We start from the raw sequence: 26,806 nt of genomic DNA, 5'->3' as shown, positions 1-26,806 counted from the left end.
TATACCTTCCTGTCAAATGTGGCCTTATGTCAATGTTAGAAATTTATTATTAAAAGCTATATATTTGATTCCTTTCAAATTTGAAACTTAAATCTGAAAATTACACTTTCTTTAGAGTTTGAATCTATACTTTTTCTTTGAAAAATCAGTTTTTTTCAAAGAAACAGTATACTAATTTCAGATTTATTTCAACCTGTAGGTTAAATAAACAACTAGCATAAAATGTTTAAGCCAAATTTAGAAGCTTAAAATGTCTCAACACTTTTTGACATCTTTAAATCAAAACTACAGAATTATGTCATTTTCTAATTTATTCCTATTATTATTCTTTATTCAAATAGACCCAAAACTGTTAAGTAGATACTCAGTTAATTCCTTAAGTGCAGACACTGCCAGATCATGGAGTTTATAGTTTGATACTTAGCAACTGTTGTTTTTATATTAAATTACTTTTACAAAAAAAAAAAAAAAATCCTATCATTATGTAAAATAGTAATTTAACTGTCTCACTCACATTTAATTTGTATAAAAAGCAAGAAATCTATTTTGCTGTTCCCACATGTCTCAGCTTGTTGAGCCACTGTAGTCCTATCTCTGGTGTAAAAAGTTGAATTGGTGCATGCTAACTAGTCTTTATACTAAACAATCAAAGCAAGCAGGATATCACACACACCTTTTAATATACAATTTCTTGATTTATTGCCCTGATCTCTTCCCATCTCCGACATTGTTTTATTTAAAGGAAGCTGTTATATAACTATATTGAACTGAATAGATGAACATAAATAAAATTTAAATGACAAACAATGTCTTTGTAGAAAACAGTTTGACTGAAATAAATTCTGGGCTTAGTTTCCAACAGAAAATGTTTCTGTTGGTGTATAATGTCATGTAAATAAAATGTAAGTCTGATTTGTGTCTGTCTTTCTATTTCCTTTATATTGAAAAAAGGTGTTGTATTAATCCATGTTCAACATGGTTAACATGATATCATTTGCAAATCTTTCTACATGAAAGAACTAACGTAAATTAATGTACCCAACACAATTTTGTGGTTTGTTCCTTATATGCAAGTGTGTTATAACTAAAATACATCTTTTACTATTTCCTACCTTTTTTCTGATACAGAATTACAATTTATTTTCTCAAATATATATAACACTAACTGGCAAGGTTAATTAGTGGTTTAGGAACTTAATTTTGCCATAAATTAATTATATTGCACAAAGATTTAATTAAGAAACTTACAGAACATTGATTCAGGGTCTGTAGTCATTTATTCAATTATCTAAGCATTATCATATTGTTTAAATCTAATTTACAATTCATTTCTTTTTTTGCATTCAAAAAGATAAAATTCAGTCACAAAAAAAAAAGAGTAAATTAAGACTAAACTTAAGCTTAATACCTATTCATCATATTGAAAGTGTAAAATTTGCTTGTACAGTGCTCAGTGGTAAGTTCTCAGATTGAATTAACAACCTGATCAGAACCACCTCATTTATTTTGATGGTGGTTACTAAGTCTCAAATATATTTCAGTGAGAATTTCCCTCCTGGGGTGTTATGCTTATAGAGAAAACCATTGTGTATTGTTTCTTACATATAAACCTGCTGACAAGACATTAGCTAATTATTGTATTCCTAGTAGGCAAATTGTAGTGCTTTCTAAAGGAGTAATATGTTATCAGAAGTAAGTGGTATATGTATACCTTTTAGTAAACATAATCCCAGTCGCAACTTAATGCTATACAAGCTACAAATGTCAGGTTTTTAAATTAGGTAAACGTACAGTTTAAGTGTCTACTTAAACCAGACTTATTAGGAATATTCTCAGATAACATGATCTGATTGGTTATTTAACTGCTTTTAGATAAATTTTTAAAAACTGATATTAACCCTTTTTATATGAACCTGCATGAGACTACCCTTGGTTCTATAATACAAACTTCTAAAGTGATCTAAACTAAAACTTCCATTTCATTCTATGTTCTTAACAATGAAACAAGGATATCCAAAAAAATTAAAAGGCGAGATATCCCTGATACACACAATCCTCAGACAGTAAGTGCATGAGACGGCTGGACTCTTGCATTATAAGTACAATTCATCAGATTTTCGTTTTTTGTATACTCATCTTTACAAGGCTTAGGTCAACTTTAACCTCTGGTAAAAGATGTCCAAAATGCCACAGCAAGATCAAACCTCCGCTTGTTATTACAATCATCCATACTAATAGTTGTTAGGAAGATAACTATATCTAGACACCATGGGCAAAGTACTCAAACATTTACTTGTGGACAGACCAAATAGCTCATTTGAATAGTGAAACAACTTTTCCCAAGTTTCAGATTGTTTCATCTCAAATCATTGCGAGATGCCATATGCATAGCTTTAATGGGTAAATAAAAACACTGGGTTTCTGCATAAAGTAAATCCAAATTCAATTCCAGTCCCGATCATGAAGAGATTAAACTAAAATATAAAACACCCTTCCAATGTTTCCATCAGGACTTTAAAAAAAATGATTTCAATCCCTAAAATTTGTATTTGTAAATAATAGAAAGCAACACTAGCTTACTGTTTAGTTTATACATATTTATCCCTGCTTATGAAATCACAGCTTTTGCTATATCTTTATCTGAAACCTCTCAGAGTAAATCCTAACCCATTATTTAAAAGCGTTTATCAGGATTTATAATCTGTTGATACATTTTAATGCTGCTAATAATCCATCAACTACTGTCTTACATATTCCAGCACATTGACCCACAGCGCCGATTACGACTTCGAGCAGATGACTTATGAAATCGTCAATACTTGCACAATGACTACACATATGTAACAAGAAACAACCAATCTCAGAAAATTACTATATGACCATATTTCTAATATTTACGCAGGCTCGTGATGCAGATTGCAAAGAATACATGAATAGATCATGTAGTGTGTGTAATATCAACAATGTTCCATACTAAATCTCTGCTCTAAAAAGAAACGACACACACCCTTATTCAGATAGACTTCCCTTTTTTTTTTTCTTATACATTTCATCTCATTTATAAAAAGAATTCTAATTTGCAGTATAAACACACCTTTCATAAAACAAACTGATACAACTTTTGAATCAGTGTATTAACACAAAATCTATTTTAATGAGCCTAGAATATCCCAATTCATGAAAATCATATCAATAAATCCAGTGTTAATTTCGTATTTGTAACTTTTTTATTTCAATACTAACAATAACCTTTGTAGAAAATGTAACTGAATATCATGCAAGTAATTTGAAAACATTGCAGTTCTAACAATTTTCTACCACCAAGGTATTTCATGTGATGTGTACACACAGATTAATAGTTTAGAAACTTAAGTTAAGTTTATTTTGAATCGTAAAAGATTTGAATATGGACAGCACATTTTTCTGAGTTGCGACTTAAGCTGATTGGTTTACTTTGTTCAGCAAGTCTTTATAAAACTTCTATATTTTTCAGTGCTAATTAAATAAAAGGTAGCAACTGATATTGGAATATCTAATTCTAGATTTTTTTTAAATGATTTTGTCGAATGAAGAGAAAAACAATCAGGATATAATTTTATGGTCCTTACAAGTTTTAGGTTTACCAAATAAAAGGGTATAATCTGTGCAGTGGACTTAGCAAATAGTGAGGTAAGGTCAATGGGAATTTTCACTAATTCATTAATATGGGTTTATATGTTAAAAATTGTCAAACTCAATTTTCTGGGAGCTGTTTAGCCACAAGCTGTATGAAAGGCTATGCACATTCCCTTGCTTGATAAGGGTCATTCCAGGATAGTGGTCCCAGAGACATAATGTTAGCCAGGTCCATCAGTGCTTTCCATTGCTAGTAGTCCTGTGCCAGCCCATCTGCATCCTGGAAAATCTTGTCAAACTTCAAATTTTATATGAAATATTAACACAGTATGCTATTTAGTACAACTGTCTTTTAACTGGCCGACCTATTCACCCTAATATGGTCTTATTTTAAGTTTGTGCGGCATATGCCTCCTGCTCACTGTAGCAATACACCTAAGTTGGTCTATCACTGACTATCAAAACATTTGAAAAAATGGTCAAGCAACACTACCACAAACTTTGAATGTCAAGTAATGCACAGCATGCAAATCAATATGCTGTGCATTAATTTAAGTTGGAAGTAAGATACTGTACAAATACGCATTGATTAAGTCAGGGGACAGTACTGTGACTACTACAGTCACTCAAGATTTGGTATTCACATCAAGTTTTCCTCCATAATGGTTCATAGAGCTTTACTAGTTTTAATAGTTGCCTGGATTTCGTCAGAATTATTCATGTTTAAGCAATTCTTTTTAGAATCACCAATAAGTTATTTGACTAAATCGTTCCGAATTCTTCATTCTCAAAATCAATTATAGGCAAAAAGGAGTATTGTATTAGAAACATGGTCCTGAAAATTACCATAAAACTAACCAGAAGTCTTACATTTATGCACTAAGAATTCTAAAGAACTTATTGCATTAAATACTAATTCACAGTTACCAAACACTTGGAGAAAATAGTCTAGATTCTCAAGACCGACAACCTATAGTGTTACTCCAACTACATCTAGTAATAAAATGCTGTCACCAAGAAAAGCACACCTGGTCACAAAGATACATTTGCACAATAAATAAAAACAAAACAATGGATAATTTTCAGTGGAACTTTAATCAAACATTTACAAACGACGTCCACGACGACCACCCTTCCTTCTGGTGCTATCTGATGGAATAGGAGTAACATCCTCTGAAAAATAAAATAAGAGTTGAATCAAATATAAAACACTCCCAAAGTTTAAAATGTTAAGAAAATGCAATATATTCAAACCCTTTCAAAGCTTATTCCTCATAGAACTAGGGACAAACCAAGTCTATTATTCCTCCTTTAATTAATTTCAAAATACATTTGCAATGAGCAAGGTAGACTTCATCTCAGTATATTCCTGGCAGTTATTTATTCGATGAAATGAAAAACTATGTTCAGGAAAACAAAAATCTATGACTGAGATTATAAACTGTTCTATCGACTCTGAACAAATAAACCTGTTTACCACTTATTTTAGCAAAGTATCCAAATTAGATTGATATTACCTCTCAAATAGTTTCCAACAGAAAGACTAAATAAACTGCCATGGACAATATTTAATCTTTTCCAAATATAAATTGAGAAATCAACAAAATATACAAATACTACTTACCAATACGTCCTATTTTCATACCAGAGCGAGCCAAGGCTCGGAGAGCTGACTGAGCTCCAGGGCCTGGAGTCTTAGTTCTGAAATGATATAATTATGAGAATGCGAGTTTTTAGAATGAATCCCACCATCTTGAAAATGTTTACAACACAGTTTAATTACATCAAACTTGATCTAACATTGGAATAACTTGTAAAACAAATAACTTAGGCTCTTCCTTAAATAGAACTAAAAAAAATACCCCCGCTCAAATGGTGAACATGTCATGAATGTAAAATGTTGCACAAGAATTTACAAAAAAAAAAAAAGATCATTTCAATGCAGGGATTGTATTGCTGACTAAAGAGAAACCAGAGGAGACAGAATCAATGCCATAAACTAAATGTTTCTGTATCCCATATGAATACTCTTACTACATCATCTTGTACTATAACTGAAGTCTGTCCATCACTTTGTATGTATCTGCCCCCTCCCTATTACTCCCTCAACCAAGATAGAGGAGGGGGAATAGAAGTCAGATCAGGATCAATATTGTTATGCATGAGTTGGCATAAGATCTGTCACACATGACAAATTCCCAATGGTAAATTAATGCATAGTTTACAATCATACACAGTTTTGGAAGTAGATAATCCTTTTACCACTAAAATCAATTTCTACTATATTGTATACATTTTATACCACCCCTTTTGATTACATGTGTGTGTGTGTGTGTGTATATATATATATATATATATATATATATATATATATATATATATATATATATATATATATATATATATATATATATATATATATATATATATATATATATATATATATATATATATATATATATATATATATATATATAAAATTCTATATATATATATATATATATATATATATAAAATTCTATATTGCATTAAAAATGTTTACACCAGATACCACTGAAAATAGTTATTCCCTATCTGGCTTCATATATAGCCTGCTATTCATGATGACATGTCAATGTTAAAAAGTACCGATTCTATCTACTAGTTAGAACAGCAAGCTTACATAGTGAACAGTCAGAGATAGCAAATTTATTTGCAAGACGGAACTATAGCATTCGTGAATTCAAGTTAAATAGTGGAGAAAGTATCAAGACAAACAACTATGCAAGAAGCCTACAATACTAAGAATAATAATTCTAACAATTATATTCAGTACTCTGGTACCAATATTAATATGTGCAATTGAAATGTGTTGAGGAGCAAACAAACTTCTCCCATCCCTATTATGTATATATCAAGTAATCACTTGTTTGAGTACTGAACTACCAACCTGCTTATGAAATCGACGGTCTAAATGTAACTCACAAGCAGAATCAGCATGATAGTGAGCCACAAGACAGCCTTTGAACAAATGCAATCCAACCGCTGCCAAACTGTTTCCAGTTAACCATTTCCACTCACAAGGATTGGCTCAACTCCAATCTCTGTAAAACCTGACCAAGAGCTGCACATTGGAATTGAACCGCAAAACTTCTTGAACCAAACTTTTTTTTTTATCATTCATAGACACACACAACTAAACAATTTTCTTTTCCTTCAACTTAATGCTGTTTAGGCTGCAAATCTGCATCCTCTACAGTTAAATACATAAAAACATTCCACAAGGAAACAACCTGCATGATCTACTCACTTATTGCCTCCTGTAGCTCTAAGGCGAATATGAAGAGCTGTAATTCCAACTGTTTTGCACCTTTCTGCTACTTCTTGTGCAGCCAACATTGCAGCGTAAGGGGAAGCTTCATCTCGATCAGCCTTTACCTTCATTCCACCTGTCACACGAGCTATAGTTTCTCTGAAAAACATGAAAATGTATTGTAGGAACTATTTCAATAACAATGTAACAAGGCATCATCAAATTCCAGTTTGTGACTGGAACAATGAAGTCAAACAAAATATACAGCAATGGAGATGATGTTCTAGATATCACAGAAAAAATAAACTGATTTTTCTCCATTTGTACTTTTGTTTAACAACACGAGAACCAAATGAATTTATACTCACATGGGGAATGCAAAGTGAATATTTTGCGACCTTTTGAGAATAAGATCATAAAATGTCGTAGTTTTTGTACTTATTTTAAAATAAGCATGAAAACTATTTGTAAGAAAGATAATTCTGTTTTTTACCCATTTGGAACACATTCATGCAACCAGTTTCCTATTTAAGGGTTAATTTACCATTGCTAACAACCAACAAAATAAAAAACATGCTCAAGAATATTATGTAATAGGCACTGGTTAAGATCCAGCAATCACTGTAAATCAAGAGATATAATGCAAATAAATAACTGCATCTGAGATGTCTTGCCAAACCACAAAATATCTCAAAGAAAGAATTATTTTATGACAAAATCTTGTACTGGAAACTCAGAATAGACTATTTTGGAATGTAGTAACAGAAAATTTTGTGAGCTTCTACCTAAGAATATGTGCAATGCAATTGAGTTGAAGTAACACTTTATTAATTAGTTCGTTCATCATTGACAACAATCAAGGACATCACAGAAGACAATGGGGCTCAGTGTGTTCGGCTGTGGCCAATCAGTTTGATGCATGCTCAAAAGGCTCTGCAGGACAGGAACTGTTGGTGTAGCTTCACCAGACAAGTTGGCTTTTTGCTCTTGACCCCAAAACTTATTCAGTGAAGCCTTGAATGTATCTTTAAAGTGCCTTTTCTGTCCACCTTGCATGCACTTGCCTCCTGCCAGCTCACTGTAAAAGTATTTTGGGGAGTTTCATTTCAGGTATTCAAACAAAGTGGCCAGTCCACAGTAGTGTGTAAATATTTGGTAGATCAACTTGAGAGGAGACCATGCCTAGGACTTTTTCAACAGCTTTCTCAGGCAGTTTATGTAGAAGCAGTTTAGCTTTTTGGCAGGATCTTTGTGGACCATCCAAGTCTTGCAGGCATACAGTAGCATAGACAGTACAACTGCTTGGTACACAATCAACACAGCAACTAGCCTAATGCTTCTCCTCTCCCACAATGATTCATGTAGCCACCTGAATGCTAAGTTTCCCATGGCAATGTGCATGTTGACTTTATTGTCAATGTTCACAGATCTGGAAAGTGTGCAGCCAAGGCACATGAACGCAACAACCTTCTGGGTTCCCCTTGAACAGTGACAGTTGGTTCCATATACGACTTCTGAGTACTGATTGTGAGGCCAAAGTTACTGCAGGATGTGTGGTGTCGGAGAGAGCTGTTGGACAGTCAACTTGATCTTTAACCTGCACCAACTTCAGAAGTGCCAGGAACAGAATAGAGACCAATACACGTTTGTAGACTTGACCAAGGCCTTTGAGACCAGCTGTGAGGGCATTTGGAAGATCATGTTCAAGTTCAGCAGCTTGATTAATTCATTAGCATGGTGACAGTTCCATGATGGCATGCCCACTTGAATATTGGGCAGTGGTGATTTTTCCAACGTGTTCCCAGTCACTAACATAGTCAAGCAGGACTGTGTATTCACAACTATGCTGTTCGGCATGATGTTCTCAGTCATGTTAATGGAGGTCTTCTGCATCAACAAAACCACATCAAGATCACATTCATGACGTGTAGCACTTGAGACTGGAGGCTACAAGCAAACACCAAAGTAGAAGAGAACTGTGATTGACTGCAGGTGACTGTGCACGCAATATCACCACAGAGTCCCAAATGCAGCAGAGCATATTGATAAAAGCAACTATTTTGTATAATGAAACAATATTATATTGTTGTGCATTTTGTAAAATAATGTAAAGTTACGTAGTCCCTCTATATTTCTATATCCCAATTGTACTCTGACCAACTCAATGTAATTGTTGGCTAATATTGCAAGTTATGTCCCTTGCAGAAGTCATTCTAACATGTAGCTTTAGTTACACAGATCTGGTTTCCTTCCTTTTCACTGAAGTACTTCATCTTGTTGCCAACTCATTTTTGCTAGGCATTTTTTATATACCAATGGTTTACAAATGTTGTAACTATCAAGGTACAGAAAGTTTACAAGAAAAACATCACTATTGCTCAAGTGGTGTCAATGTGAAGACAATTTCTGTCCACAAAGTTTTGATAGACTGCAGGAAACTATTACAATTAGTTTGTTTCTATGACTTCAGCACGCAAAAAAACTTATGAGTGATTTGCCTAAGTGCCACACAATGAAATCCAACTCAAACCGCATGGTTTTGAAGTGAACTTATATATGCTAATGACATATAATCATTATTTAAAGTTTGCCTTCTTACCATACTACCATGTATTGGATGGGCCAACAGGATCCACCAAGCCCCAATACCTGCTTTTCCTACACACACACACAAAGTCAGGAGTTATGAGAAGTGAATACATTTAACCACATGACTTCCATCGTATTACAGCTATTTTGCAACCTTCATGTACTGTTAACTTCACTATGAAAAAAGTAAGCATACATATTTGCATGAATAAGTATGCTCAGCATTATACAACTGTATACTCACAGATTACTGCAAATAAAGCTAGCTATCTCAACAGATCACCAGAATATCATGGTTACACCACCAAACTGCCAATATATTGGTGTATGTATATCAGTGTATGTATAATAAGAAGCTTGCTTCCCAACCACGCGGTTCCGGATTCAGTCCCACTGCATGGCACCTTGGACAAACCAAAGCCTTGTAAGTGGATTTGGTAGACAGAAACTGGAGGAATGTATATATATATCTGTCTTTGTCTCATTAATGCTTGACAACTGGTGTTAGTATGTTTACATCTCTGTAACTTAGTGACTCAGCGATTTTGGTTTGTTTACACTTGCCTAAATGTCTCCACAAGCAAAGTTCATTGTCGAATGAATGAAGGGTACTCATAAGTGGCCCAGTAACACCCCACGGTGTAAACGGGCTTCAAAAAAAATTCTGGGGTCGATTCATTTGACTAAAACCCTTCAAGGTGGTGCCAACATGGCCATAGTCAAATGCTAAAACACATTATACATATAAATATATATATATATTTCATCATATGTATATATACATACACAAACATCCAGAGTAAATTCATTTCAATATTACACACTCAATCCTTTCACACAACCTACCAGAACAAGTTCTAAGATAGGGTTAATTTTCTGTTTCAATTTTTAACATTGATGTTCATTTTCACTTATTCTCAAACTGAGGGAAAAGGGATAAGTTCTTAAGTGTTTTTTCCATACAGGGAAAGAAAAAAACTTTGGTGAGCTTTGATTTTTTAAGCATCAAGTTACTTCAGCTTTAAAACAGATAAGGAAAGACAAAATGTCAGAGGAAGACAAACAACAACCCAAAAAAAAAAAAAAAAAGATAAAAAGCTATGAAAACAAGAGAAGATATCTGAAGAGGCCTTACAAATCTCCTACCAAATATTAGAAAACTCAGTAATTAACATAATAGCTTACGCAAGGCCATATGAAAAACCTAGAACATACAAAATAAAAAAGGCAAAATTAAAAAAGAAAGAACACAGCTAATGATGAAGAAAAAAATTACGCAAAAATATAGGTAAATAATTGCCACATCATCATCATTATATCAATATCCACTATTCCATGCTTGCATACATCAAACAATTCAATGAAGCAGATTTTGTATGTCTGGATGCATATCCTGTCATCAAACCACACCTGTTAGCAAGCATAGGTTTTCCTTACGGCGGGACATGTTTTCATGTGGAGTTGGAAACGCAGCACACCATTTTTATGATGGTGGCACTAATTTACAACCATCAGGTAATGTCAAGACAATGGAACACATACACAATGAGCTTCTTTCAGTTTCTATCTCTTAAATCTAACCATAAGTGTTTGGTCAACCCAAGACTATAGCAAATGACACTTGCCCTAGGTTGTCATGCAGTGAGACCAAACCTAGAAAGATGGCATATCCAACAGTGAGATTGGTTGGATTTTATATGATTAGTAAGTGAATGCATCATGTTTTGTGTGTGCACACAATCACAAACAAGGTAAAAAGCAGTCAAACTTGAGGGCAATCACCAAAGGTTTTACTGTAAAAACCCATGTAATTTGTGCACCTGTGTAATTTACGCATCAATGGCTGCTGTGTATAACAGCAGCTTTGAACTGGTTGACCACTCTCCCTATTTTGATTTGGCCCCATCTGACTACTAGCTGTTCCCCAACATGAAAAAACACTTGGCTGGGAACCAGTATCAGTGATATGTCTACTGTTGATGACTTTTTGACTGAGAGGCTGAAAACTTCTTCATGAATGGTATCCAAGCACTGCAACACCAACAGAGTGTGTGGACCGCAAATTACAGTAGACCAAATTTATTTCTCTGAGTTTGTGTCTACACTAAATAACGACATGCCAATATTCTGTATCTATATATTCAGAAGTTGTGTAGTGTTTCTATTAACCCTTTCGTTACCATATTTCTAACCATATTTCACCCCTTATGTGTTTCAATTAATTTCTAACATAATCATAAATTTAGGCTGGTTTCATTAAACAACTTTTATTTATCAACATATTAATGTGATTTTTGGAAGATAATTTAACAAAAGGTTCTCAACCAATTCTATACCAAAATTTTTGTCACAAAGTGACTTTAATTACAGGTAAATACAACAAAATATAAATTATTTAAATTTTTGTTCAAACATCGCTATAGAAAATGGGTTATTAGCTAATATTCAATTGGGTATACAACAAAATATTATTATAGAAGAGTTGTGCACATTACTGGATTCATTACTGTCTCTTTTGCCAGTATAAAATTAAAATCCAGAGCAGTACCCAGTATTTGATTCACAAATCTTTTCCAAACTTTGATCCCCCATTTTGTGGGCTTTCCTGGCATATACTGTCGAAAACGCACTCGGCCTTTATAGCCCATCATATCCTCATCTATAAACTGTTTTGAACACAGTCAATGAGGGGTCTTATTTTAAATAAGGGATCAAAGTCTGGTTCTCCACGTACTGGTGTACTGCTCGTGTCTCTTACATGTAGATATTGAGTCAATTTTAAAAACCGTATCCTCGTCATTATACTTGAGACATATTCGTCTCCAAAGGGTTCATCACTACTCCAGTAATTTGTTATTCTAGGTAACTTTCTAATCATCATCATCATCATCATCGTTTAACGTCCGCTTTCCATGCTAGCATGGGTTGGACGATTTGACTGAGGACTGGTGAAACCGGATGGCAACACCAGGCTCCAGTCTGATTTGGCAGAGTTTCTACAGCTGGATGCCCTTCCTAACGCCAACCACTCAGAGAGTGTAGTGGGTGCTTTTACGTGTCACCCGCACGAAAACGGCCACGCTCGAAATGGTGTCTTTTATGTGCCACCCGCACAAGCCAGTCCAGGGGCACTGGCAACGATCTCGCTCGAAAATCCTACAGGAGCCAGTCAGGCGTTACTGGCAACGGCCACGCTCAAAATGGTGCATCTCATGTGCCACCCGCACAAGAACCAGTCCAGGGGCACTGGCAACGATCTTACTTGGCTTGCCGGGTCTTCTCACGCACAGCCCATTTCCAAAGGTCTCGGTCCGTAGTCATCGCCTCGGTGAGGCCCAATGTACGAAGGTCTTGCCTCACCACCTCAGCCCAGGTCTTCCTGGGCCTACCTCTTCCACGGGTTCCCTCAACTGTTAGGGTGTGGGAACCCGTGTGGGAACCCCTAATGCCCATAATAATACTTATGGCAAAATATGCTTTAATTTCATTCAATTTTATGGGAAACCACAAAGTAACCTTTTTTACGCTTTGTTTCCGCCGTAATCAATTCAAATAGGTACATCAGAAAAAGCAAAAAGAAATAGTCTAAAGCTTTACTCTCCTGGGTAAGACTGTGACTTGGTCCAGTTTCTTCAGAAAAATCACTGAAAGGAGTTTTTAAATTTTCACTCCATTCAGGTACCAATTCATTCTCTTTATCGCTGTCATCGGAACTCTCGGATTCACTGCTTTCATTTTCGGAAAATGAAACCACAGATTCATTATCAAATACCACGTGCTGTTTTTTTTTCGGTTACAGAGTTAGATTTATCAAGGTCTTCAACGGAAAACCCTTCGGATTCTGACTCGCTGCTTGACAGAATAAAATTCGTATCCATTTTTTTGTCAGGATTACAAATTTTGAAAAAAATCTCCCAAAATTAAGAAAACACATCGATCGTTGTACAAAACTATAGCTGAACTGTTTACACAAATAATCACGTGTTTTCACGAATGTACTAACGAGATTTGCTCGGATATTCTCATTTAAATATGAATAGGTGATTACGGGTGGTTATGTCACATGAACCAAAATTTTTTTGGGGCAGCTTGGTAACGAAAGGGTTAATTTAAGTATTTTGATGAAATAATTGATTTTCCAATTACAGGACATCAGCTCTCCAAAGTGACTGGACCTATCATCAAGAAGCATAAGGTACCAAGTTGTTATATTTTCTGATGTATGACCAATAATTGTTTAAATTTATTTTGAAAATAATGAAGAATTTAGTAAAATGAACATCATAATTAAGGCAGCAAGCTGGCAGAACCATTAGCACGCCAGGAAAGTGCTTAGCAATATTTCATCTGTCTTTACGCTCTGAGTTCAAATTCGGCCAAGGTCGACTTTGCCTTTCAGCCTTTCCGGGTCAATGTAATCGACTAGTCTTCTCCCACCAAATTTCATGCCTTGTGCCTTTAGCAAAAAGGATTATTAAGCTAGTGTTTGGAACATAAACATTCCCAACACTTGCACTACTGTTATGTAAATTAGAACAGACCAATTTGGCTCCAAGTTTGTGTCTGCAATAAATAGCTATAAGCTACTACTCTGTGATCTATTTATGAAAGATCTGTATAGTTCTTCTATTAATTTGTATTAAGATAATACAAATTATTCATTCAAATGTCAAATTGATTCGCAAAGAATTTATACACCAAATTTCATAATCCTTTCTATTGTAGACACAAAAGCTGAAATTTGGTAGGAGAAGGCTAGTGGATTACATCAACCTATTTTATTGACCCCAAAAGTATGAAAAGTTAACTTAGGTGGAATTTGAACTCAGAATATAAAGACATGAAATGCAACTAAACATTTTGTCCAGCATACTAACAATTTGATGAAGAAATTTAAGTAGATTTCACTCAAGACCAGTAAATACAAACTATAAAAGCTTCAACATTTAAACCAACTGTATCATGTGAACATACACTGGCCAAAGTAAGTTTAAGACCGATGATGACAGTTCTATTCTGTCATTCATTAATTTTTTAACATAACTTTATAAAATTATTTTACTTTATACAGTCTATGTAGAATTTCTCTCTTTCGAATGATACAGGTATTATATATTGTTCTATAATTTGAATAATTTTAATGTGCAATTAATTCAAATGATTAAAAATTGTTCACAAAGTAAGTTTAAAACCGTACCAACATTCTGTTTAAATTGAAAATTTACGACACAAATGATCAAGAAACAAAAATTTATTATTAGTATCTAGTTCCATAGCCATTATTTTTAATTACGGCCATACAGAAGTGGTACATGGAGTTTGATAAATGAGCACAAAAATGACTTGGAATGTTCTGCCATATTTCAATAAAATTATATAACTGGGACAAATTTTTTTTTTTTAGCATGAACTCTTGGAGAAATATAATTGCATAAATCTTCTACTGTATTCAAATCCTGGATCTGTGAAGGCCACTCAATAACCACCATATCATTACGTTCGAAATATTGCAAAACTTCCCTAGCCTTATGAACGAGGCAAACTGGAAAATAGACCCCAGTAGCATCTGATTATTTAAATATGGCAGCCCATTTCCAACTGCTCTATCTATCCTGACATGGAGGGTATCAGCAATGAAGTCTATGACAAAACTCTCATTGACATTGAAGACAGAGTTGCTACACTGGGTAGAGATGAATTGTCCACGTATGGCCTGCCACAAACATTCAAGTCAGGGTTGCTGTCATTCGGGAAACATCCTATGATACTCAAGCACTTTTGAAGTACACTGTTGAAAACGAACCTAAATTACTTCCAGACCAGCTGCCTACAGAACTATTCTTAACAGTGTACACCAGCGCGAGGGACGAATCTTCTTCCTGGATGCTCCTGGAGGGACAGGAAAAACATTTATTATGTAGCTTCTCCTTGAAGAAGTTAGGCAGCACTAGGACGTTGCAGTAGCTGTGGCTTCCTCTGGGATTGCAGTTACTTTGTTACCCAGTGGCAGGACAGCACACTCGACTTTCAAACTCCCTCTCAATTTAGCAGCATCAGGAGCAGGTACTTAGGTGTCATCTGGGATGAGTGCACCATGGAAGAATTAGATAGAGCCCTGAAAGACGTTGGAGACTGTCAGGCTCCGATGGGAGTGTAACACTTCTGTTGTCAGGTGATTTCAGGCAAACTCTTCCTGTCAGTTCAAAAGGCACGAGAGCAGATGAGGTCCAAGCATGCCCAAAGTCCTCTACCCTGTGGCATCATTTTAACTATCCTCAGTCTCACCACTAACATGAGAGCTCAGCTACACGGCAACCAAATGTCTGCAAAGTTTGCACAGGACATTCTGACACTTGCTTAAGGACAAAGTGCCTCTCGACACTGCAGGAGAAATGGAAGTGTGGCCATTTCCCTCTGTCATTAATTCTGTGGATGAGCTCAAACACAAAATATTCCCCAACATCACAGAAAATTACGAAATTCACCATTGGCCGTGTGAAAGAGCAATATTAGCTCCAAAAAACATTGCTGTTAAAAAAAAATAAATCAACAGCTAATGCATTCTTTTCCCCAGCACTCTTCACACTTACAAGTCTGCTGATACAATTCCAGATAAAAATAAGTGGTGAACTCTCCTCTTGAATTTCTCAATTCGTTGGAGCCTCCTGGACTACCTCCCCACATATTAGCATTTAAAGTTGGAACTCTTGTAATGATATTCAGCAATCTAGAACCACCAAGACCTTACAATGGAACACAACCGGTGATAAAGAAAATGATGTCACAGGTAATTGAGGCTATCATTCTTTCTGGATGTAGAAAAGGCGATGACATCTTCATTCCAAAAATTCCTCTTACTCCTTCAGGAGCAGAAATTCCATTTATGTTTAGAAGACTGCAATTCCCTCTTCATGTCAGTTTTGCCATGTCCATTAACAAATCTCAGGGTCAAACTCTCTCTGTGGCTGGTCTTCTCTTGGAAGAGCCCTGCTTCTTGGCTGCTCAAGAGTGGGAAGCAAAAGAAACCCCTTTGCATATGCTCCACAAGGAAAAACAAGAAACATTGTTTACGAGGCGTTATACTCACAACAGCCAGGAGGTGTACATGATCACTTTAAAAAAAAAAAAACCAAACTTCATGTACTTTTATGTATTTATATTAGTATATATATATATATATATATACATTGCTTGCCTAATGTTGGTATGTTTATGTCCCCATAAATTAGCAGCTTCACAAAAGAGACCAATAGAATGAATACTTTGAGTCAATTCTTTCGACTAAAGGCAATGCTCCAGTAACACCAGTCAAATGTTTTAAACAAGTAAAAGAATAAACAAATATGCCATTTCACTCCTGAGCAATGCCAGGTATCTCTGCTAGCATGTGTATATATATATATATATATATATATATATATAATAATATTAGGGATAAAAATCCAAATTTACAAGTAAAAACTGGAAGAATCAATAAGTAAAAGCACAATAAATAAGTATAATATAATACAAAGTAAATATAAGATAATGATAATAAAACGACAACATGTATTTCATAACCAATTTTCAAATAGAAAGAATATTCAAATCGATTAAAGCTATCGAAAATCAATTATTTATTGTTGGTTGATATATACATTGTTTTATTATTATTGTTGTTGTTTTTGACCTGAAGATTAGCTATATTTTTGAATAGAATTGATTTTTGATCGATTTAAACATTCTTTCTATTTGAAAATTAGTTATGAAACACGTGTAGTCGTTTTATCATCATTATCTTATGATATTTACTTTGTATTATATTATACTTATTTATTGTGCTTTTACTTATTAATTTTTCTATATGTGACTGGATTTTCATCGATGAGTTCATGAAACTTGGTTATTTTCCCTAAAACTACATATATATATGAAATTAGTTCAAGGTTCCCCAGTACTACCTTTGTGGACCACAGGTTGGGAACCACTCTTTTTAATCTTAATTTCCAGATGTAAATGGGGAAACATTCTAGCTACATTATACAAACAGCAAAATTTATTCTTGTCTACCACTCAACAATTAAGTATTGGAGCTAAATGTAAATCCTTGTAAATGTTTCATACAACAAACACAATAGGTATTAACAAATCTGAGCAGTGTCATGCATACTACCCAGCTGGACAGAATTGCAAACTATTTTGTGGTTTTTAATAACATTAACCAGTGTGAATTCTTTTCTTATATACATGAGAAGCCACAAGGTGCCACTACCAGCAAAAGATTACCGCCATATGAAATTTCGTGTTGACATTGCATCTCAGTCACTTCTCGAAAGCTAAATTAACTGAGGTGGTTATTAAAAAGAGAAAATACTGACGCAAAAGAGAAATGGTAGAAAGTTCTCATTGTAAATTGAAACCTATGCTTTCCTTTTGTAAAAGTGCCTTGTATAAAGGATGCTTTAGACAATTTCATGACAGTCTGAAAATATTTTCTATGACGGAAATCATCATCATCATCGTTTAACGTCTGCTTTCCATGCTAGCATGGGTTGGACGACTTGACCGAGGACTGGTGAAACCGAATGGCAACACCAAGCTCCAATCTAAATTTGGCAGAGTTTCTACAGCTGGATGCCCCTTGCAATTATATATTCCTGGTGTTTAAGAATGTGTGTGAAAATGAGTAATATTTATTTCCATTAATGAGCACTATTAAGTGGTTGGCATTAAGAAGGGTATCCGGCAATAGAAACCATACAACAATTGGAATCTGGACAGCACTGCTAGCCAGCTCCACGCCAGCATGGAGACTGGATGTTAAATGATGATGACTACACATCTATATTCACATATTAACAAGCTTTCATTACTGGATACATTGTTATGTAGATGTATTTATTTAAGAGCACGTTACCAATACTATATTGACCTCTGAAAGTTTTGCACTATTTTTAATGAAAATGTTCGAATGAAATAGAGAAGGAATAAAATCTTGTACTAAGTAAACCTATATTTTAATTAATGCACCGGCCCTTGAATACTTTTAGTAACAAAAACATAATGGTTGGTATTGCTTTTACACATGTTAATTACACCATTTGGACAGAGAGGTCATATTTAACCCACCCACCCCAACAAAAAAAGTAAAAATATGTTAATTATAAATCATTGGTAGTCAAACTACTGAGAAAATTTCAATATTGTATTTTAAAAAAAAACGGAAGTCACTAACAAATATTGATACTCTTCTTGAGCCTGATTAATTCAGAACAATGTAAAAGGCATTTGACAAAGTAAGCTTAATGCCAAAGGGCTAACGAAATGGAAATTGTGCTTGGACCAACTCGAGCATGTTGGTGATTATCTTCACTTTCAGTTTTCTGCTGGCCACAAATCTCTTAACACCTAATTACAGGACATCAGCTCTCCAAGGTGATTGGACCTATCATTGAGAAACATAAGGTACCAAGTTGCTGTCATCATTTGTCCTGATGTATAGCCCTCATTAAATGTCTAGACAAAATAGTTTAAAAAATACTATTCAACTAAATGATACAAACTCAATGTTGGTAAACTATTAGTGCAACCTACATAGACTTGAGTGTCAACTTTTACACTCGCATAATTTCGTTTCATTGGGATGACTTATCTTCATAGAACTACTAGCAGCTAAACCCAGTTTCACCCGGTCTGTTTGGATGATGTGGTTGTGATTGTTTTTGGTTAGGCATAACGTATAACAGCGTTTCTCAACCTGATAATTTCGTGTCCCGTTTCGATTGGAGCCTCCAGCTGTATGAAGGTTTCACCCACTCCTGTCAGAAAATGGCTTCAGGAGTTGTGAAGAAAGAATTTGTAAGTAGTCTGTTTGTGAGAGCTATTCTATTGGACGTATGTCTAATCATTAAAAGATTTATTTCATTATGAACATAGAAAATTATACATTAATCGCAATTTTTGTAAGCAGTTTTATCCATAAAAATTTTATTTGCAGAGAGCAGAAATTGAAAGATATATGAAATGAATGTGCGTGTGTGTGTATGTGAGAGAGAAAGAGGGTAAGAAAGAGAGATAGAGCGAGTGAGTGAAAAGTAAAGAGAAGTATGGAATATGAAGTATGGAATAAGTAATTGTTATACGCTTATAGAAAAACAATTTATATTATAGAAATTGATACATACCTGTTGAAGATTAAAATGTAAGAGCTACTGTTTTTAACGCGTGTATAATTATAAAGAAACTGAAAGACATGAAATGTCCGTTTGTGTGTATTTTTGCATTTAGCAGGAGTTGGTTTGTGTTTTATCTCTCGACCAATGGCCAGACAAGTGAAAAGGGAAGGCGATCTTTGGAAGTGGGCATCGAATGAAGATACATGGACAGTTTTATGACTGAACTTCTTTTGACGTTGTGGTGTGAGGGGAGAATTGATGTGTGTGTATGTTTGATGGGGTGTGCTTGACAGAGATAGTAATGTTGATGATATATGTGTATATGAGAGAGGGAGAACTGAAATTTATAATTCAGTTTATTTATTAATATGTATATATATATGAATGGCTTCAGTGACACAGATGCATGCACGCAGGTTGTTTTAATCGAGTTTCTCTGTAAGTATGGGGACTAGGGGAAAAATAGAAAGCGCATTCCAATCTATGCACCCATCTCCACATGTGTGCCATTTTTCACGTGAAGCCACCCACCCATTTGGCCGTGAACCTCAAGACAAGATAGAATACAACGGTTGGCCAACTTCAATTTATATTATAGATTTGAAATTAGTTCAAGGATCCCCAGTACTACTTTTCTGGACCACAGGGATAATCTAAAAAAAATTTTTTTTTAATTTTAATTTCCAGATGTAAATGGGGAAACATTCTAGCTACATTATACAAACAGCAAAATTTATTCTTGTCTACCACTCAACAATTAAGTATTGGAGCTAAATGTAAATCCTTGTAAATGTTTCATACAACAAACACAATAGGTATTAACAAATCTGAGCAGTATCATGCATATTACCCAGCTGGACAGAATTGCAAACTATTTTGTGGTTTTTCATAAAATTATCCAGTGTGAATTCTTTTCTTATATACATGAGAAGCTACAAGGTGCCACCACCAGCAAAAGATTACTGCCATATGAAATTTCGTGTTGACATTGCATCTCAGTCACTTCTCGAAAGCTAAATTAACTGAGGTGGTTATTAACCCTTTCGTTACCAAACCGCCCAAAAAAAATTTTGGTTCATGTGACCAAGCCGCCCGTAATCACCTATTCATATTTAAATGAGAATATCTGAGCAAATCTCGTTAGTACATTCGTGAAAACACGTGATTATTTGTGTAAACAGTTCAGCTATAGTTTTGTACAACAATCGACGTGTTTTTTTAATTTTGTGAATTTTGGGAGATTTTTTTCCAAATTTGTTCCTGTTGTGTTTTCAAAATTTGTAATCCTGACAAAAAAATGGATACAAATTTTATTCTGTCAAGCAGCGAGTCAGAATTCGAAGGATTTTCCGTTGAAGACCTTGATAAATCTAACAAAAAAAAAAAAAAGCACGTGGTATTTGATAATGAATCTGTGGTTTAATTTTCCGAAAATGAAAGCAGTGAATCCGAGAGCTCCAATGATAGCGATAAAGAGAATGAATTACTACCTGAATGGAGTGAAAATTTAAAAATTCCTTCTTTCAGTGATTTTTCTGAAGAAACTGGACCAAGTCACAGTCTTACCCAGGAGAGTAAAGCTTTAGACTATTTCTTTTTGCTTTTTCCGATGTACCTATTTGAATTGATTACGCGGAAACAAACCGTTACGCTAAATGTAAACAAAGCATAAAAAAGGATAGTTTGAGGTTTCCCATAAACTTGAATGAAATTAAAGCATATTTTGCCATAAATATTATTATGGGCATTAGAAAGTTACCTAGAATAACAAATTACTGGAGTAGTGATGAACCCTTTGGCGACGAATATGTCTCAAGTATAATGACGAGGATACGGTTTTTAAAATTGACTCAATATCTACATGTAAGAGACACGAGCAGTACACCAGTACGTGGAAAACCAGACTTTGATCCCTTATTTAAAATAAGACCCCTCATTGACTGTGTTCAAAGCACATATAAAACAGTTTATAGATAAGGATATGGTGGGCTATAAAGGCCGAGTGCGTTTTCAACAGTATATGCCAGGAAAGCGCACAAAATGGGGGATCAAAGTTTGGAAAAGATTTGTGAATCAAATACTGGGTACTGCTCTGGATTTTAATTTTATACTGGCAAAAGAGACAGTAATAAATCCAGTAATGTGCACAACTCTTCTATAATAATATTTTGTTGTATACCCAATTGAATATTAGCTAATAACCCATTTTCTGTAGCGATGTTTGAACAAAAATTTTAATAATTTTATATTTTGTTGAATTTACCTGTAATTAAAGTCACTTTGTGACAAAAATTTTGGTATAGAATTGGTTGAGAACCTTTTGTTAATTTATCTTCCAAAAATCACATTAATATGTTGATAAATAAAGTTGTTTAATGAAACCAGCCTAAATTTATGATTATGTTAGAAATTAATTGAAACACATAAGGGGTGTAATTTGGTTAGAAATATGTTAACGAAAGGGTTAAAAAGAGAAAATACTGACTCAAAAGAGAAATAGTACAAGGTTCTCATTGTAAATTGAAACCTATGTTTTCCTTTTGTAAAAGTGCCTTGTATAAAGGATGCTTTAGACAATTTCATGACAGAAGTCTGAAAATATTTTCTATGACAGAAATGCAATTATATATTCCTGGTGTTTAAGAATATGTGTGAAAATGAGTAATATTTATTTCCATTAATGAGCACTATTAAGTGGTTGGCATTAAGAAAGGTATCCGGCAATAGAAACCATACAACAATTGAAATCTGGACAGCACTGCTAGCCAGCTCCACGTCAGCATGGAGACTGGATGTTAAATGATGATGACTACACATCTATATTCACATATTAACAAGCTTTCATTACTGGATACATTGTTATGTAGATGTATTTATTTAAGAGCACGTTACCAATACTATATTGACTTCTGAAGGTTTTGCACTATTTTTAATGAAAATGTTCGAATGAAATAGAGATGGAATGAAATCTTGTACGAAGTAAACCTATATTTTAATTAATGCACCGGCCGTTAAATACTTTTAGTAACAAAAACATAATGGTTGGTATTGCTTTTACACATGTTAATTACACCATTTGGACAGAGAGGTCGTATTTAACCCACCCACCCCACAAAAAAAAAAAGTAAAAATATGTTAATTATAAATCATTGGTAGTCAAACTACTGACAAAATTTCAATATTGTATTTTTTAAAAAAACGAAGTCACTAACAAATATTGATACTCTTCTTGAGCCTGATTAATTTAGAACAATGTAAAAGGCATTTGACAAAGTAAGCTTAATGCCAAAGGGCTAACGAAATGGAAATTGTGCTTGGACCAACTCGAGCATGTTGGTGATTATCTTCACTTTCAGTTTTCTGCTGGCCACAAATCTCTTAACACCTAATTACAGGACATCAGCTCTCCAAGGTGATTGGACCTATCATTGAGAAACATAAGGTACCAAGTTGCTGTCATCATTTGTCCTGATGTATAGCCCTCATTAAATGTCTAGACAAAATAGTTTAAAAAATACTATGCAACCAAATGATACAAACTCAATGTTGGTAAACTATTAGTGCAACCTACATAGACTTGAGTGTCAACTTTTACACTCGCATAATTTCGTTTCATTGGGATGACTTATCTTTATAGAACTACTAGCAGCTAAACCCAGTTTCACCCGGTCTGTTTGGATGATGTGGTTGTGATTGTTTTTGGTTAGGCATAACGTATAACAGTGTTTCTCAACCTGATAATTTCGTGTCCCGTTTCGATTGGAGCCTCCAGCTGTATGAAGGTTTCACCCACTCCTGTCAGAAAATGGCTTCAGGAGTTGTGAAGAAAGAATTTGTAAGTAGTTTGTTTGTGAGAGCTATTCTATTGGACGTATGTCTAATCATTAAAAGATTTATTTCATTATGAACATAGAAATTATACATTAATCGCAATTTATGTAAGCAGTTTTATCCGTAAAAATTTTATTCTCAGAGAGCAGAAATTGAAAGATATATGAAATGAACATGCGTGTGTGTGGACCAACTTGAGCATGTTGGTGATTATCTTCACTTTCAGTTTTCTGCTGGCCACAAATCTCTTAACACCTAATTACAGGACATCAGCTCTCCAAGGTGATTGGACCTATCATTGAGAAACATAAGGTACCAAGTTGTTGTCATCATTTGTCCTGATGTATGGCCTTCATTAAATGTCTAGACAAAATAGTTTTAAAAATACTATGCAACCAAATGATACAAACTCAATGTTGGTAAACCATTAATGCAACCTACATAGACTTGAGTGTCAACTTTTACACTCGCATAATTTCGTTTCGTTGGGATGACTTATCTTTATAGAACTATTATCATTGCAAGCACACAAATAGAAAAGTCGACAGGGAAATTTAGAATTAAGGCTCAATGTTTCCATAAACCCTTCTACTACATTCTTTCTGTTGAAATAAACTTTGCTTTAATTCAATGAAGAAAAAAAAAAGTCATTAAGCTGATGTATGGAACATTATTAAAAAATGAAATTTTGAAAGATTATAATTTAAATTACATTAAAACAAGTTTTTGTCATAGAATCAGACGCAGTCTCTGGCTGCTAAGTAACAAGAGTTATCTTCTTTCTATTGAAATTACAAATTAAATCGTGAAAAATTATAGCTAACTCAAAATCAAGAACCCATTTAGATGTGAAATTACACAAAAGCCAATAAAATATGCCCGAGATGACTGTCCAAATCAAATATAAAATGGTCCAGTTTATTTTGGCTTTTGAGCACTGGCCCCAAATTTTGATTGCTGCAGGTCAACCCTGATTAAGAAAATGCGACTACAACTAAAAGGATAGACTGCATATGACCCAACAGACTGACTTGATGTAATTCACGATATATAAAGAAGTAATCACTCATACCCATTTTATCAAATCCCCCCTGAGAAATTTCTGGATTCAAAAGGTATTAAACAATCACATTTTCAATTCTGTTGCTTACATGAAGAGTGTGGATGTACCACTACAAATTCTCCACATTTTTACCCATGACGACATCAGCAAGTATTGTGATTCTTCAGGGATTCCCTACTCCGAACACGTTGGAAGCCATAGATTACCAACGAGATCTTTTTTCGCTCTCCTTATAAAAATTCACTGTATGACCAGTGTTAATGTTATCAGCCATAAGCTATTTCAAGTTAGACAAGGAAAAAGGTTTATGGAAGTGGTGATTGATGGCTGACACGGCTTCATTGTATATTTTTGGATGGTTCACAATATAATTGTGCACACGCACAAAAACCAAAAGTATTCGGACCATCAAGAAGGTTTGAAAATTTATAGTTTCGAAATATCTTCTGAATACCTAAATATTATTCTGGGATTTAAAATTACGAAGATTCCAAAAATGAGGCCTCCAAAATGTATTTTCTCGGTATAAACTTGGGAATTCAAAAGACATCAGCTCTCCAAAACTACTGGAGCTACTATCTCGAAACACAAGGTATCAAGGTTGTTGTCATTACATATTTATGAGCACTAATATCTTGACGTAAAAAAATATATGCAAAGAAATCACTTACTTGCCTGAAAGGTCAGTAACATGCACAAATGTATCATTGAAACTAGCAAAAATGTGGGCTACGCCGAAAACATTCTCTCCTTCCAGCACTTGTGGGCCAAGCGACACTTGCTCTTGCTGCTGTTGCGTCTTTCCTTTACGTGGAGCCATTCTGAAAGCAGATTTCATTACAATAAGGTGGGTGTTAGGCAACAGAAATAATAAACATTTGCATTGAATAAGGGGTAACCAAATTAGAGTATTAGTTTCTCAAAAAATTTCCCGAAATGTGTTTCACATACTGGTGAATATACAGTTCACCAACAGAATTACAAAACATGTGGAACAAAGATTGACTTAATCTAACATCGGTTTTGATTAGCACAAAATAGAATATTAATAAACTGGCGGTCAATTCCCTCGGTATATTTCATTAAGACACCCTATAACATTGACGAGTTAAATGAATATCAAGTTATATAAAAAAATACGCCTTATCTTCAAAAAGTTAAATTTCAAATCACACGATAAAAAATGCCATCACAACTTAAAATTTACATAACTATATAATACACTAAAGGTTAAAATAAATCTAAATAACCAAGAACGTGTAGAAATAAAATCAATTTAAAATTAGACCATCATGTGTTTGGAGCGAAAAGAATACAATCATTTCTAGCAGTGTGATACGCAAAAGTACTTTATTCAGTGAACAATTAATTACTGCGTATGTGAAAAATATAATTTATAATTTAAATGTATTAAATTAAATAAGATGAAAGCTGATTAAATACAGCAAACAAAAAATACATACCTTATACCAATAGGACTAAGACTCAAAAGGAAGTAGTAGATGAGAACGAGAACTTACGAGGTCCTGTAAATCTCGTCAGAGAGTGAGATTTTGTCATCTTCCGGTTTGGTGAGAAAAAAAAAAAAGGTGGGTTGGGGATAGTAGAAGTAAGAGTAAAAGAAGCGAGAGTGAGTTTATCTTTTTTTTCCCCGAAATATACCGAAAAATTTACCGATTGCTACCGAAGTCACTCGATGCATTTGGAATAGTGTTGTTATTGTGAGTGAGAAAGATACATAGTTCCCCTTTTATTTGCTAAACATTTTACCATCACGCAACGCTTTGCTTCGGGACAAAATTATGGCTTATCATCTAGTTTATTCGTGTAATATCATTTCTTCCTTTAACATCCATTGATTATCAGTGTTTCTGTCTAGTAAAATTTGTCTGCTGGTTGAGGAAGCAAAGATAAACTTAGCTGAAGTAAACCTTCGCTTTGTATTTCAAGAAGTCAGTGTTTCTTTGTATATTCGTGTAGTGCGCTCCCTCTCTTTCTTTCTCTCTCTTTCTCCCTCTCTCTCTCTCTCTCTTCCTCTCTGTAATGTATGTTTTGCTAACCACATATTTAAGTATTGCAACTTCATAGGCCTACTGTGTGACCCATATCAAAACCAATTTTTTGTTAAACAAGATTAATGGTTCAAACTACGGGCACCGACTTTAAGAAACTTAGCTAAAACCCTCTACTATCTTAATTTGACATCTGTTTTTCTCTATAACCAGTTTTATCTTTTTCTATCTCACTCTATTTATAGATACT

The 26,806-nt window shown here is 34.4% G+C and overlaps 1 protein-coding gene across 1 annotated transcript; it reads right to left on the bottom strand.

Moving 5' to 3' along the window:
* Positions 1–4,691: 4,691 nt before the first annotated feature.
* Positions 4,692–26,803, bottom strand: LOC106878322 (small ribosomal subunit protein uS11). The gene is made up of 5 exons (XM_014927512.3): positions 26,008–26,803; positions 25,216–25,365; positions 6,905–7,066; positions 5,240–5,316; positions 4,692–4,788 (listed from the first exon to the last, which is right to left on the bottom strand). Exons 2-5 carry the CDS (start codon positions 25,362–25,364, stop codon positions 4,721–4,723), a joined length of 456 nt encoding a protein of 151 aa, XP_014782998.1. The 5' UTR covers position 25,365; positions 26,008–26,803; the 3' UTR covers positions 4,692–4,720.
* Between the last annotated feature and the right edge of the window lie 3 nt (positions 26,804–26,806).

This window comes from Octopus bimaculoides, chromosome 5 (genome assembly GCF_046866305.1).
Source record: "Octopus bimaculoides isolate indiv1 chromosome 5, ASM4686630v1, whole genome shotgun sequence".
NCBI classification, from domain to species: domain Eukaryota; kingdom Metazoa; phylum Mollusca; class Cephalopoda; order Octopoda; family Octopodidae; genus Octopus; species Octopus bimaculoides.
This window is presented reverse-complemented; position numbering and strand designations above follow the sequence as displayed.

Coding starts and splice junctions, on each gene's coding strand:
- LOC106878322 (XM_014927512.3), bottom strand. CDS start 25,364: ATGGCTCCACGTAAAGGAAAGACGCAACAGCAGCAAGAGCAAGTGTCG. Junction 7,067..25,215: donor GTTACTGACCTTTCAGGCAA/GTAAGTGATTTC, acceptor CATGTTTTTCAG/AGAAACTATAGCTCGTGTGA. Junction 4,789..5,239: donor TATGAAAATAGGACGTATTG/GTAAGTAGTATT, acceptor TTTATTTTTCAG/AGGATGTTACTCCTATTCCA.